General features: G+C 39.7%; 1 protein-coding gene across 1 annotated transcript in view; it reads right to left on the bottom strand.

Annotated features, from left to right (window-relative positions):
* The window catches only part of gdap2 (ganglioside induced differentiation associated protein 2), a 61035-nt gene that overhangs the window by 36807 nt on the left and 7857 nt on the right, over positions 1 to 16371 (bottom strand). Inside the window, exons 2-5 of the mRNA XM_015395737.1 lie at positions 14399 to 14632; positions 3394 to 3533; positions 3163 to 3316; positions 2657 to 2745 (exon numbers count right to left, since the gene is read on the bottom strand). Of these exons, the coding sequence (XP_015251223.1) occupies positions 2657 to 2745; positions 3163 to 3316; positions 3394 to 3533; positions 14399 to 14580 (565 nt within the window). The 5' untranslated portion in view covers positions 14581 to 14632. The remainder of the gene's footprint in view (positions 1 to 2656; positions 2746 to 3162; positions 3317 to 3393; positions 3534 to 14398; positions 14633 to 16371) is intronic.

Raw genomic sequence — 16371 nt, 5'->3', positions numbered from 1 at the left:
GAGCCGTGCAGTAGGTAAAAAATTGCTCCATTCGTTTAACTGGTTACTTCAGCTTAATTGGATCTTTTAATATTACCACTGACCAGCAGAGGGTGCTGTTGTTCTTTCCAAAACAAAGCCTCACTCTTATTTTCCAGGGCAGTAAGGCCAGTGCGGGGGAAGATGCTAGAGCAAAAACATGAATCCATCCAGAAAACAGGATTATTTACACTGTTTAATGGCGTCAAGATATAGAACGAACTTTATTTGGTTTTGGATAAACTCCTTGAGTTATCACCTAAAAAGCGCCAGTCTAACTGTGCTGCACGGTGAGGCAGCGTAACTTACCTATTGTGCTCTGAAGGCGAGAGTGTCATGATAGAAAAGTGGAGGGCATTAAGCAAAACCTATGTAACATGATAGAAGAAGACATGTTGGTAATAAGTACAGTAGATAACATTCCTCTGTGAGCAACTAGAACGCCATGTTTGTGCTTTATGCTATTAGCACTTTATGCTGTTAGCAGTGCTAACAGCATTAACCTATGAATGCTTAGCCTCGTGAGACCATCCTGATCTCGCGAGCTTTCAAGGTTTCAGATCAGTCTGGTTACTTTCCGTTAAAGAAAATTTGGAGCCGTTCACCAAACGAACGTCCAATCAGCGTTGGCTTTGAGGCGGGTTGAGGTGTGACGCAACGAGAAGGGCGACAGCTCATTCTAAAGAACATGGCGGCTTCAGCCGATGAAACTAGCGTTAGCGTGGCTATCGAGCAAGTTTTATGGGAATTACAGAGTATTTCTTCACTGAAAGAAGAGCAAAACACTGCTCTGGAGGCTTTTCTCAGAGGAAAATATGTTTTTGCTCTTCTCCCGACTGGTTTCGGCAAGAGTTTGATCTTGTGGTTGTGTTTTCGTCGTTGCTCTGTTAGTACGTCATATGCTTCGTTGATCTGATTGGTTTATTTGGCCCGTCTATCACCAACATAGGCCAATCAGCTAACCAGTATTTTCGCCCCTTCCCAAAATTACTTCAACGGAAGGTTTCCAGATGGAAATGCGGAGCAAATCCATCTGGCGGAGTCAGGTTAATGAATGCTGAGCTATACTAAAAAATAAAGAGATATAATCACAGTTAGCGTTCGCGTCATTGAAAGGAAATAATTAGTGTGACAGTATATCGGAGCGGCATACCCTGTCTTTTAATCACTATAATTATACGTTTCTGACATTTTTCATTGTGTCTTTATATTCAGGAAAGCCAATATGTTCTGTTTTACTATATTTTATAAATTCATCTAGTTTATGCTTAAAATGTTTAAAGGAAATTAAAAATGTTTAATAAAACATTTTTTTGTTTTGTCAGTCAGTGTTTTATACATCTAGCCTAAAAATTGTTGTAATATATTGACTTATATCTTTTCATTGAGCATATTGTAAAAACTGAAATTCAGCCCTTCATGTTATAGAAAGATCCTCTTCATGCAAGAGAAAACTTTTTTTTTATTTTTTCAATGGCCGCTTATCAAATAATCGTGAGTCGAATAAAATCAATCAAATCTAGATTAATTATTAAATAACTTTCAAAGCATCCCTAACAAAGACCATTAGCAATTCTGATTGTAGAATAGTGGATGTAAATTTACCCAGAGGTCAGAAACCGACACTGCAGGTGAAGCTTTATGGAAAACTAAACATGAATCCGCTGCTTTAATGAGAGCATGATGTTGCTCAGATTATCATTAATCAGTCTTGGGAGCTTTGGAGGGGAAAGTCCTCCATGTGTCCCATCAATGTGTTTTCATAGAGTGACGCTACTTGATTTACAATAATCTGCCTTCGCCTCACTTCTGTAAATCATGGAGGCATCTCTGCGTTCTTTTTTAAGCTTAAAGCTGCCTGGTTTTCTGCTTTTCTTAGTCGGGTTTTAGGACTATGGCACCACACCCTCCTTCAACCAACAGTACGCAATCTTTCACTCAGGGGGGCGCTGCAGGCATGGTGTGCAGCTTCTAGAAGCTTCCAACCAACTAAAAATACATTATTTCCTGAGAAAACTAACAGAATAAAAAAAAAAAAGAGTAAACTAATTAGATGCATTTTTAAATTATGCATAATTTAAAATCTCTGCCTAATTATTTGATGAAAAATTCTAACCTGAAATCTGACTCTGTGACAGCAGGTAGGAGGCATCTAACATCTTTGAATATAGGGGAATATTGGGTCAGTTTTCCAGTGTTTAGTCCTGTTCCTCTCCTAAATATACTGTACCTATGGGCTTGTTTTTTTCCCCTCTGACTACCTGTACGCCCTGTCTTTCCTCTCTTTTACATGGCACCATATAAATAAACGGATTTGGATTGTGTTGTTGTCTGGATTTAAACAACCGGGAGAATCGAGTAGCATTGAAACAGAGATGCTGCTCTTAGGGCAAAACAGCTTTAATTATGAAAACAGCCCCCTGCTGTATCCCAATGCTATAGTCTCAGCAGTCGGGTCAAACAGACTGTGAGCGTCTGACCATTCAGTCACCTTCTCAGCACGCTACTGAAGGTAAAGTAACAGAATCCACCTCAATCCAACCAGACGTTTAAAATATTTTAGTATTGAAGGTCCCACAAGAGCCTAAGTAAAATACATGTATACATGTGTATCTGGGAGACTCTGAATGCGTCTTACTGAAAGCGATGTGTGCCGCGTCCTCCAGCGGATAGCCTCTTTTGGTTGTGTTCACCACGCAGAAACCGACCGACGCCATCGACTGCTCTCTGCAGGGAAGAGAAATAAAACTTTTCACATCACGTTTTAACCCCTAAATCTTTTGTTTGCTACATTTTAAAAAGCATGGCTACCCAACTCAACTTTATTTATAAAGTATTTTGAAAAAAGTCACACACAAAAAACAGAGAGAGTCTCATGCTGTGTTAGAAGCCAAAGAATCAAAAAAATTTTTAACTCAAGTTTTAAAAATAGACAGTGAAGAGGATTCCACAACTGAAAAGGCTCTGTCTCCTCTGAGCTTCTGTTTGGATCTCGGTGTCTCCAGGAGCAGCAGATCAGCTGACCCGAGGCACCGAGTGGGAACATAAGGGTGGAGAAGCTCAGAGAGGTAGGAAGAGGCCGAGCAGTTTAAAGCTGGACTGTTTCAAACTGGTTTAATGAGCGGCTGAACTGCTGCGTCTTACGCTGCCAGCTGCATGACGTTCCTGTAGCAGCTGTAGAGCGAGCTCTCCGCCGCCGTCCTGTACTTGGCTTTGTACTTGGGTCCCACGGTGTGGATGATGTACCTCGCCGCAAGATTAAATCCTTTGGTCAGCTTGGCCTCTCCTGTCCGACATCCTGCAAACAAATTCAAATCAACTAAGTATGAATCCCAGATTCTACATCATCGTTATAGTTCTTCCCTTCGTCCGAACCTTTGAGTTTGACCAGCTCTTCCCGCAGCTCTGGCCCAGCCAGCTGCTGGATGCTGTCAGAAATCGGGTTTTTGTCGTTTAGAGACTCATTGCTGGTGTTCACAATGGCAGTGCAGTTCAGCAGGGCGACGTCACCAGTGCTGAAGCAGAAAGGAGAGGAAGAGAACGGTTTCAGATCTCTGTCAGACAGCAAAAACTTGGTCTAATCTGACCAAATATTTATGAAACACTTCATGAGTATGAAGCAAGAATAAAGAGATGAAACAAAACAACTGCAACGGATAAACAGCAGTCTTTAACACATGTTTCTATTGGGTTTATGAAATGAATCTTAATGCTACAAACAGCTTAAAAGGGCTAAAAAAAATAGAATTAAATGTATCAATTAAAATTTCCTCTCCAAATGAAAGATGTTATTTAAACAAAAATACTTTTGAAGTTCTTATTTTAAACATCCCATAAATCAAAGCTGTGAACGCAGACAGGCCATGTCACTGTAAATAATAAAAATAGAGCATACACAGTAAGCTAGCAGATCAGTTTAAGATTCCATGGGTAGAACATGCGAACTCCATGCTGAAAGACCGGGCCGGTAATTGAATCCAGAACTTCTTGCTGCAAGGCAGCAGTGCTACTCACTGCCCCACTGAGCAGCCTAAATTAAAGCAATAAAATGAGATACTTTTGGTAAATTACCAAGAAATTGTTTAACTTGGAAGAAGCTACAACATGTATTGCACATTTTGCTAAATTTTTCAATTGAGATTATTTTGCTAATTGATCATTTTCTGTCTATTTTTAGTCTTAATTAAGTGGATGTCCTCTCTTCCATCCCTTTTGACATGAAAATGGGCTCAGAGCTCGTTTGCTCAACAATTTCTTTCCTTAACAGAGCCAAACTATGGAGCTAGTTTACCATTAACATTTCAAACATGCAAAGTATTTATAGATCAGGCCTTCTATGTTCCTTTTGAGTATTTGCTTCTGTCTCCTTGAACCCCCAGGCAACATATGGCCGCTCAAACTGAGCCTGGTTCTGCTGGAGGTGTCTTCCTGTAAAAAGGGAGTTTTTCCTCTCCACTGTTGCTGCATGCTTGGTGTGAGGGATTGCTAAAGTGTCAATGACACAATGCAAGCAAATGTCTACTGTCTCCATATGCTCATCCAGGATCAAGTTCACTAGTCTGACTGTATGATCTACTGTAGTTGAACAGTTTCTATAAAGTTCCTGAGATGATATGTGTTGTAAATTGGCGCTATATAAATAAAAATTGACTGAATCAACCGATTAATAAAAGCAAAAAGTGCTCGATAGGAAACTTTTTTTCTAACAGAACCTAATAATATTCAGTAATTGATTAATTTGGGTCAATAGCTTCAGCTCTATTGGAGGAAAGATGCTGTGGGAGACTGACTAACTGAACTCACAAGCCTCATGAGTGAAAAAAAAACAATTTCTTAAATGAAATTTTCAAAAACACCCTGTCTTTATTTTAACCAACATTATTTTCCAGACTTTGTTGTAAATTTTATTGTTTTTTTTTTGTTTTTTTTAATCAAACAGACAACAACTGTAGATACAGGACTAACTCTTACTGGTTTTCTAAACAGAAAGTCCACAATCTTCAGTTTATTGTGTTTTTTTCCCTCTTCTCCTATGGGGTCCTAAATAAATCTGGAGGCTTAAATATAAACATTCATCCACTGCTGCATGTTCTTTCTTCATACCTTCAACAAAACCACGATTTATGTTAATAAATTAGAACAATTAGAACAATTACAGACTGGATCAAAGCAGCTAATGTTAATCGGGCCACTACCTCAACCCTGACGTCAACTTATGAACCTCAAAAGAAGAGCAACAAACTTCATAGAGCCCTGCAAAAGATAGCATAGAGCGATGCTCGGACTGTTTTCCAGTGTAGTTCTGTTTCTCTGACCGTGACTGGCTGGATGTGCTCTCTTCATCCTCTGACATGAGAGCTGCTTGGAGCTTGCCTGGCTGTGTGTTTCCTTGACGGGGCCGCCTTTTACAGCTGCTTTTTCTATGTCTGCTTCTGTCTCCTTGAACCCCAGACGGCCGCTCACACTGAGCCTGGTTCTGCTGGAGGTTTCTTCCTGTTAAAATTGAGTTTTTTCTCTCCACTGTTGCTACAAGCATGCTTAGTGTGAGGGATTGCATTTGAGTCAATGAGTCGATGCAATCAACTGGTTTTCCGTAGATAGAAAACTTTGAATCAGTTTTACTGTATGATCTGGTGATATGTGTTGTGAATTGGCGCCATATAAATAAACTGAATTGAATTGAACTGCTGTTTCTGACAACAGTCAAATATTCAAACGAAATGAGCCGTAAAGGTTGAAGCTAGGCTATAATACGCCATGGGTTCTAGTAGCCCCCTGATTGACAGCTAAATGTTAGCAGGGTTGTTTTTATATATTAAAACTCCAATTATAATTTCCTAACATGTGGGTTGGAGGAAATCCACCCAGAGTGCAACTAACTCATGTTTAAAAGAACATTGAAGCACAATTTGGCAACATCATATTCTAACTGATATTCTGACCTTTAACTTGACCATCTTTTCTTTTCTTTGTATAAAACAGAAAGAAACTAAATCATCCCATGGAGGTGGGTCATCAGCAAAGAGGCTGGCTGTTAGTATCACAGCAGAAACAGTCCACAGGCCAAACGGCATCACAAACCATGTCGTACTCAACGCCTCCATAGTTTTTCATTCTGATCATTTCTCATTTAGCTATTTATTTTTTAAAACAGAGAAGATCTGTTTTATAAGACATAAGAAAAAAACGGGACACTGAGGACACAGCAGTAGTAGGTTCACTGTTTAAGCAAAAAGAGTCTGTTTTTTTTAATCAGGTTTGAGCCACAGGGATTTCTAAACCATTGGTCCAAAAGCAGTTGAAAGGTCCCTCTGTGGACCTCTAAAGAGCTGTAATACATAAGCTCGGTTTAAGTGGTCACAAGCTAAAAGGTGCCGCTGCCTGAGGGTCTGTAGTCCCTGAGCTCTGGTCATGTTACTGCAGCAGGAATGTTCCTCCTCCTGGTGGGGGCTGCTGCAACCATAAGGCTCCTGCAGAGAAGCTTAGAGCCTGTAGATGCACATGAACTCAGAGAGTTCATGTCCTTCTCATAGTGGGATTTACTCTATAGAGTGAATTATCCTGAGAATTACAGTGAATAGATAAGTGGATCCATGAAGTTATTTCCTGATGTGGTCAAATGAGTCATAGTGAAATGGTTTCTGCCCCTTTATAGATTTATTTAGTTTTTTTTTTTTTTTTTAAAAACAACTTTTAAGGTAAATGTCATTATTTTAAAGTAAAATCTTTGTAAACAGCGTTGGCACATAATGTTGCTTTGTTCAGGCTGCTCTTCTCAAAAACTCAGCTATGTGACTTTAGAAGGTCAGATCCGTCACTCGTTGGGTCATGTGACCCAGAGCGCCGCTTTACAGCAATCTGAGCTCCTTTTAAATATCAACATGAACTAAACTAAAATTTGTTGAGCAACAAACCAGATCAGACATATTTTAGGCTCTCTGATGTAAAGCAGATCCGTTCAAAGTCGGCCTTCGAGTGCCGCTGTCCTGCAGGGTTTAGAGGTTTCCCTGCTTCAGCACAGCTGATTCTGATGATTGAAGTTCAGCAATAGCCTGTTAATGAGCTTTCAATGGAAATCAGCTGCCTTGAAGCAGGGAAACCACTAAAACTAGAGGTCCATCGATGTAGTTTTCCCAACTGTAGAATGAATGAACCATATATCTTGTCATGTGAGAGAAGGCTTTAGCCTCGACATAAAGATTAAACAAGGTAACAAGTTTAACACAAGTTAACACACATATTAATGTACTTGATATTATTTATTAACAAATAAGCATCAATAAGAAAAAATTAACAGTTCTATGTAAAGTGCAACAAAGTGGAATATCTGGTATGAAATAACCGATATCCAATCCCTTTAATTGGTTCATGTCAATATCCGACCTATGTCGAATCGATGCATCGTTATGTAGAACCTGCAGGACAGCAGGCCTGATCTAGAACATGAATGTAGCCTTGAATTTAAAACCAGTTCCTCAATCTCTCAGTCTGCTGGTCTATATTGGTCTGCTGTCAGATTCCAAAACAAAAAAGTGGCTTTAATATGGAGGGATTTTTGTTTCAATGTTATTGCAACTAAAAAGCATGTTATGTAAATGAAAACATGGATGAAAAGCATCCAAAAAAAAATGTATTTTTCTTTTTTTTACACACTAAAATATTAAAAATGTAAAAAGATTTTGAGAATCAATTTGCTGAAAATAACTTATTTATTTATAACTTATAATTTATTTTTTTTTAATTCACTTGTTTCTTTTTTATTTTACTACATTTTATTTTTTTTTTTTTTTTTTTTTTTTTTTTACGGATTTCTCTTTTTCAGACAAGGTTTTGATAAGAATTGTATTCTTATCAAACTGAGTTTTACAGATCACATTCTCTTCAATTCAAACCGAATACAAATGTCCAGCAGACCAATAGAAATGCATTTTCCTTCCTCACACCAGAGGAAATCCCGCCCCCAGAAATGTAAAGAATGAAATCTGTAAAAAAGCAATTTGAAAAAGAGAACTAATAACAAAAATCATTTTCAAAAAGAGGAAATTGGATATAACATTTGAAAAATTAAATCTGACGAAACAGCAAAATTCTTCTCAAAATTGTTTTTGATTAAGTAGTTTTATAAAGTTTAACTTCTGTGTAAACTCCCAGTCATCGGGTCATGGCAACCACAAACAGGCTTAAAATGAGAGGCAAATGCACTTTCTCTTAGTTTTTTTTTTAGAAGTTTCAACACCTATCCAGGAGTCTTTGTCAATGCTGCTGCCTTGCACCATAACAACCTGCAGTTGGAAAGCTGATGTAATTATAACTGGATTGCATTTATTTCTCCATTTACAAACCTGCTTTCTGCTTGCAATAACAATAGAACAGATAAAAACTAGCCATTTTTTGTGAGGTGATTCCTGGTAACAGGACAGCTTAAAGGTTTACCATTAAAACTGACCTGTTCTCTCCTTTAGGCTCAGTTTCACTGTCAAAAGCTACAATAAGAAATAAAATCACAGTTGATGTTAGGATCTAAATGAACTAGAAACAAAATAACCCCTGCTAGTTGGCTAATATAAAAGCTCACTAATATAAAGCAGCAGTAAAACAGTTACTATTTTCTGATTGCATTTAAAAACAATAAAGCCAGTGAAGCTTCTTCAAACTATGATATTTTTTTAAACTAAAACTGCGATTTTATTTTGTGTATTTATTATAATTATTTACTAATTATCATTAATAATTAAGGTGGGTCAAAAAACAAAAAAAATACACGCTGTCTCTAAGAAGGTTTAGAAAAAAGGCCAGTTGAGCTGTAAAATATCAGCCAAAATTCCACCGTAATGCATCACTAATATTTATTTCTCATACAGGGTCTCATTGTTTTCATAGCTTGAATGCTCACCTGTCCAGAACTTAAATGTTACGTGGAAAACTGCTTACTTTCGCATGGCTCTGCATGCTAGCTAAAACTAGCAAAAGTCCTTTTCCTTCTATGTGGCAGAAAACTCGCCCATCCATCCATCCATCCATTTTTTTCCACTTATCCAGGGCCGGGTCGCAGAAGCAGCAGTCTAAGCAAAGATTCCCAGACTTCCCAATCAACACACTTCCTCCAGCTGCTCTGGGGAGACCCCGAGGCGACACCAGGCGAGCTCAGGGACATAGTCCCTCCAGCGTGTCCTAGGCCTTCCACGAGTTCTCCTCCCAATGCGACGTGCCTGGTATACCTCCCGAGGGAGGCGACCAGGAGGCATCCGAAACAGATGCCCGAGCCACCTCAGCTGGCTCCTTTCGATGTGAAGGAGCAAAGACTCTACCCCAAGCTCCTCCAGGGTAACTGAGCTCCTCGCCCGATCTTGAGTGGTGCGCTTCATGACCACAGGTGAGGGTGGGAACGTAGATCGATCGGTAAATCAAGAGCTTTGCTCCCCGACTCAGCTCCCTCAGATCCGTCTATCGATCTCACGCTCCAACCGTCTCTCACTCGTGAAGATTACCCTGAGATACTTGAACGCCTCTTGAGACAAAGATTCTCCACTGCCCTGAAGAGGGGAGTCTACCTTTCTCTGGTGGTAAATAAGCGTAATACTGCCCCCTAAAAGGAGGTACCTGGTTTCCTCTTATTAAAGGAAGACTAAGGCACTGTCCAAACGTCCACCCTAATCACTATATATGGAACTATGTATTGGTTACGCCATTTTAAATGAGTGTCCAGACATCTAGTTGATGAAGAGGTAGTGAACTTGAAATTTCCCACAATGCACCTTGAAAAGTATTGCAGGCACCGTGCAGAGAAGCTGAGTCATGTGACCAACAGGGAGTGAAAAATAGTGATCATCTGTCCAAACAGTCAGTTAACTGAGTTTGCTATAAAGTCCACTATATAGTCCCCTCTCTTTAATAGTGATTGAGGGATTTAGGGGTTAGGCCGGACATTCGGACACACCCGTGTCATAGACGTAATTTTGAGGGGGAGGAGATGGGGGGACTTGCACTTTTCAAATGTCCGTTTTGTTCCCCTGCCCTTTTTACTTTCTAATACCAATGTTACACTACAGTTGTCCACTTCCCTTAGTTTTTACCCCCCACAAGCTCCTGATTGGCCCCTCCATCTTTTCTTGTGTGATCGGCTGTCACTGCTGTCACTCCTGAGATGCTCACTTCACAAACATCTGATGCGCCACTGAATGGATCTGTGATGGGACGGTCAAACACCCTGAAGTTAGTTATATTAAAAATACTTGCGTGGCCCAAACTTCTGAAATTTCATCCATGGCCTGTGTAACATTGCAGACCAGTAACTTGCAGGTTTAGCGTCCCTAAAGGCCATCTTTAAGGGCTGATTATACTCCCGCAGCAGTGTGTCACAGTGAGATGGTCGCAGGTATGACGCAGATATTTTTAATTGATTGATATTGAATATTAAAGCGTGGTCTGCGCTATGTTATTCCACGCCACAACGCAAGAGGGACAATCACGAACTAGCTGTGGGTCTAGATACAGCCGAGGCGGTGAGGAAGTGGAAAAACGCGACAACGGAGGGACGATGAGGAAGAAAAAAAAGAGTGGAGGTCCAGGTGGAAAAAGGGTCCGTGTTCTCGCGCACCTCGCTCTTCTAGCTGGTCCATCTTCACAAGTCGTTTTCCACAATGGCGGTCATACAAGCAAAACAAGCCAGTAAGGTACCAAACAGGAAATACGCATAGTGTAGAGCGGATGTAGATTTGACCAATCAGAGGCCTCCTGTCTACATCACTGTTTGTGGTAACCTACAATTTTGGAGAGTCGCACCAGACTGTCTGCAGAGGGGCGGGGGCATATCTGCGATAACTGTGACACACGCAGACGACCTGATTTCTGAGCATAAACTATTTAGAGAGCCATAAGCCCTGCACTGTCGCTTAATGAAGCAGCCTCCTTCTGTGTTTTGGAATCTGATAGCAGAACGATTTAGAGCAGCTGGTTAAAAATTTATATATAAAAAAAAAATCTAAATTAAATCCAACATCAAAGAACAAAAAAACATAAAAATAAAATAAAACACACCAAATGCTGCAGATGACCTGAATGCTCTAAATTTACACATTGTTGCTTTAAACATAACAGAAAAATTGAAAACCTCTACGAATTAGAACATCTTTAAATGTTTGTTATATTATAGATACAATTGACGGTCCAGCTCAATCACCGGGTGAAATTAGCCTCCCTGCTAATGTAAAATTAAACATAGCTCATGACTGGGAGACTTTCTGGAGTAATTCCAAACATGGTTGTTATTGTTAGATTCTTCAGATCAAAGCTTTATAATTAAAGGTCAGAAACTGAGCGATAAATAAAACATATCTTCTATAATTGATATTCAGCGCTCTACAGAGAACTGTGGAATCTATAGGGAAAAAAAGATCAAAAGAATAAACATTTACTTTTCCTATGAATTAGTTCACCTTTAAAATGTGCTATTGTCATTTAATTCAGCATAAAAATCCTACAGCATGTTTTAATTCACAGCGTCAGAAAATGTTAGCAGTAATTACTAAATAATGACACAGTTTGCACCTTTGTAGCCCCGCTGATTGAAAGCAATCATCAGCGATCCTGACGAGTTCAGACTGTTCAGAACATCTAATTGATCCCATCAGCCGCCTTTCATAATGTCTGTCATTATGTGATCAGTCACAAAGGACCTGGAATCAAGTAGTTAAACTATAACTTTAGAGAGAAAAGAGCTTAATCATGAAACAAGATCAAAGTGCACACATGACTGATCCCATGCCTGCTGTTTACTGCAGGATGCATGCAGGAGCATCAGTCAAAATGGAAAACATTATCCACCTGAATATAAAACCAATCAGGATATTTAATAAGAAAATGAATCAGGAAGGTTCTGTATTTAACTGTATTCTAGTAAATAAATCCCTTTGTTTATATTTACAATAACAACTGAAACAAGGAAGCAGCCTACTGTGGCTAAGCCAGTTAGCACCTCCTCGCAAAGTCTGGGGGAAAAAAATTAAGAAAAGTCCAAAATTAAGCGTGACGAAAAAAAATGAGATATTTTAATTTTAAGAGGGATAAGACTCCAGTAGTTCTCTGAAAGTTGGCGTTCACTGAAGCTAAAGCTACAGAGGTGTTCAGATGTAGCTGCTAAGTCGATGCATGTTAGTAAAGATCCTTATCAATACTAGACAGCCTACGTTCAAATGACATTATAGATAGATTGATGATTCATTGATTGGTTCTTACCAAGTCAATATGTGGCTTTCTGGTAGTTCCGCAGTATTACCAGCAGATGGCATCATATCGCTTTATGTCGGCTCATTACGCCTGTTGCTGAAATTCTATTCAGGCTCAAAGATCAGAATGGACGCTTGTTGTATCTAAGCTTATTTTACCATCAACAAATTATTTTTTCTGTATAGGTATGTAACGTTGCTATGCATCTTTGAGTAGAGCTGAGGAAAAGTGATCTGGATAATGAATATTGAAGACACTGAAAACTTTGCCTCATATAAAAGAATAAGTCTGACATCCTAAACTAAGTGAATTGAAGACGTAGACATGCTCACATTTTAGGTTTTAGGGTAATTTTTAACAACGTAATGCAAAGATGGAGATCATGAAACTATATCATGATTAGTTGAATGATAAAAAAATTAAATTGATAGCTTAGTGGACTATTTCAGACCAACAGGGAATCATTTATAGCAGGATTGTCAAACTCAAGTCCTTGAGGGCGGGCATCCTGGTCCAATACATGAGTAACTAACAGCTTAATTACCTCCTCAGTGGCATCTGAGTTCTCCAGAGCCCCGCTGACCTAATCGTTTGATTCAGGTTAGTTATATCTAACAGCTGAAACAGGTGCAGCTTCTACAGGTTTCTACGATACTGGCTGCAGCCTGCAGAGAATTAGCTTCTCTTTATTGGCTTCCTGTTAAATCCAGAATAGAATTTAAAATCCTCCTTCTCCCATATAAAGCCTTAAAATGGCCAAGCTCCATCTTATATCAGAGATCTGATTGTTCCTTATGTTCCTAACAGAGCACTTCGCTCTCAATCTGCAGGTTTACTAGTGGTTCCAAGAAATTCTAAAAATAGAATGGGAGGCAGATCTTTTAGTTATCAGGCTCCTCTCCTGTGGAACCAACTACCAGTTTTAGTCCGTGAGGCAGACACCCGGTCTACTTTTAAGGCTAGGCTTAAAACTTTCCTTTTTGGTAATGCTAGAGTGGCTCAGGTTATCCTGAGCTATCTCTATAGTAATGCTGCTTTAGGATTAGACTGCTGGATGAAATAGGGACCCCCATTTCATCATTCTGCTTCATTTTATGTATATTGTCCCATTCCGAAGTATTTGTTAGTTCAATCTTCACCATAATAGCTTCATCTGGTCTGTACCTGTTTGGCTGTGACTCCATCCTGGAGAGAAATATCAGCTGTCCTGCTGCCGTCAACACCTTTGTTTACAGATGTTGGAGCTTGGCCTGTTTTTCAGTGTAGTCCTGTTTCTCCGCCTGTGGTTAAGTGTTCTCTCTTTTATCCTCTGACATGGGAGCTGGCTCGGAGCTCGTCTGCTGGCTGTGTGTTTTCTGGATGCCGCCTGTGGAGCTGGTTGACAGTTTCCTTTTGTATCTCTGCTTTTTTCTGCATGTCTGCTATTGTCTTCTTGAAGCTTCGGCAGATGGCCGCTCACACTGAGCTTGGTTCTGCTGGAGGTTTCTTCCTGTTAAAAGGGAGTTTTTCCTCTCCACTGTCACTACAAGCGTGCTTAGTGTGGGGGATTGTTTTTGAGTCAATGAGTCGATGCAATCAACTGGTTTACCCTAAATAGAAAACTTTGAACCAATCCGACTGTATGATCTGGTTGAATGTAAAGTGTCTTGAGGTGAAGTGTGTTGTTAATTGGTGCTATGTAAATAAACTGAAATTAATTAAAGATTAAGCTGAGATCGTTCCTGGGTATTAAACTAAAACATGAAAACAAATATTTTGTAGAGAAGCACTTTGATATCAAGCCTCATTTTCTTTCCAATCAATAATTATGTCTCACTTTATTTTGTTATGTGACCCCAAATAACCCCATATTACCATTTGTGTTTGTAAAGTAGGAAAGCTCATGGTGATAAATACTTTTGCTTGGTACCTTTAGGCTCCACATCTAAACTGAGGCCAGAAAAGGAAACCACTTCTAGATCTTCACACACTACTTCCTCACTACGACCCCTCAGTCCACAAATTGAACTAATATTAAACAAACTATTTATCTAAAAGCAAAACAGTGTATCTGTCACTTAAAAAATACAGAAGCTGCCAAACAGGATGGTAATGCTATTAACGTTTCTCCTTCTCCTCTGCAGCGACAGCATAAAGAAATAGACTAGTGACTCACAAGAGGATGATCTTGCGGTTGATGTCCGGTCTGTAGGGGAAGGGCGAAGGGAAGGGCTGCTGGCTGAACAGGCTGTCGCTCTGGTCCAGCTGCGTCTCCTCAGCCTCCTCACTCAGCTGCTGCTGCCACACTGGAAGAGTCTGGATATCCACAAACTGGGAGCGAGCACCCAGAGGATCCATCCCACCCCCCCACAGCTGGCACTAGAAGCTTCCACAGGGTCTCCAAGATGAGCTGCAGAGCAGAAGAAACTGTTTAATCACTCAGTGCTAAAAGTACGAATGGTTATCAAAGTCTGACACCTCCTAAAAGATGACAGCTTCCCATGTTTTCCTTCATATTAATACTTATTATTCTCCCATGCTGTTTTTCTCTTTCTGGCTTAAAATCAAGATGCGATAAATAAAATAAACTAAATCTACAGTGTTGAGAATAAAAAGAATAACAACTAATTTCCCATTCAAAATGTGTGCTATACAATCTGTTAAATGAGGAATATATGTCCCCTAAATAGGCAGTTGCGCCTTGGGGCTTCCCCACCGGTTCTTTTCCCGGGGAGCAAGTTATTTACTACTCTTAACTCAAACTGGGTAAAACCATATAAAAAGGAATATAAAAACAGGAGTAAAATAGAAACAAAAAAGTAAAAAAGTTTATTCCAGATCAGGTCGTTACAGGACAGAGAAAATGCTTTGAGCTTGCACACCTGTGAGCTCAAAAATCACGTCCACGAGCGTCCGACAAAGATTGAGCCCCGAACAAGGTCATCTCCTGCTTCTTATAGCTCATGGGTCTATGTGTTGCATCATGTGGATGTTTAGCTGTCCGTATCAGAACCTGACACGCCATCCATGTCTTGAACTTCATGCATCTTGCCTCTATGCCCAAGAATTACAGATAGCTCTCCTCTATCAGACCGGCTCCAAGATGTGCCCATATCCTGTGTATCTTTAAAAGACAAGAAGGCTGTCCTATTTAGATGACCTCAGTACACACAGTGACATCACAATGTGAAGGAAAGCCTTTTACTCTGTCTAATCTGGCTAACAGAATAACAATGGACATGATGTATAAATAATAAACCTAACAAATCCAAGATGCATTACTGATATTTTTAACTGTTAAACACATTCTTCTTGCCCAGGGCATACTGAAGGCTCAAGCACAATTTATAAACTGAGTTACAAACACTGCTAGCTTCACTGCTGCATTCGGTCTTTATGGAGGGACAGTAGGAGGACGAAAGACAGAAAATGTCTGGATTAAAATATGCTAACAGACAAATAAGTGGAAGAATGGGCTAAAGACCTTTAGGATAAAAATAAGTCATCCTGTGAGGATCCTGATGATGAGATTCTTATAGCTAAATTTATGGAAATCCTGCAAGACATCCATTACAGCACAGGTGTCAAACTGGAGGACCGTGGGCTGAATCTGGCCCCCTTATCGCGGTTAATCTGCCCTCAAGATCCAAAAAAATCTTCAGTCATGTGGGGATAGATCAATACAATGGCCAGCCGATATATTTGGCTCATATTAGTGTTAAAAGTCCGTCCGTTTGTTTAGCACCACATTACCCATGATGCATCTGTTCCAATTTCACATAGCTGAATAGGTTGTTTTTCTGTGCTTCTTGGTGGTTCGTTGGCATAAAAATAGCATCAACCATTAATCCTTCCTTAACTCCGTGTGTAGGGAACCTGTGTGTTTTTTTTCACGATATAACCACCCACCCACATAGATATACCTACGAAACCAAATGTAAGCACCTCACCATCATCTCCAATGTACCTGCTCTAGAATGTACAATTTCAATTCCATCCAGAAAAATGTTGATATGCTTCATTTTAAATATTGCATATTGTTTTCTTGTAAACTTGGAGATATATTTTAATGCATGTTTAATATCCCAGTAAACTCGTTTCACCTTTAAATCTGCAGCTCTCCCTGCTTCTCTCTGTGCTGTTTAAAAA

This window comes from Cyprinodon variegatus, unplaced genomic scaffold (genome assembly GCF_000732505.1).
Source record: "Cyprinodon variegatus isolate N-32 unplaced genomic scaffold, C_variegatus-1.0 Scaffold757, whole genome shotgun sequence".
Lineage (NCBI taxonomy): Eukaryota > Metazoa > Chordata > Actinopteri > Cyprinodontiformes > Cyprinodontidae > Cyprinodon > Cyprinodon variegatus.
Note: the sequence above shows the minus strand (reverse complement) of the source record. Positions and strands in the feature narration are given on the sequence as shown.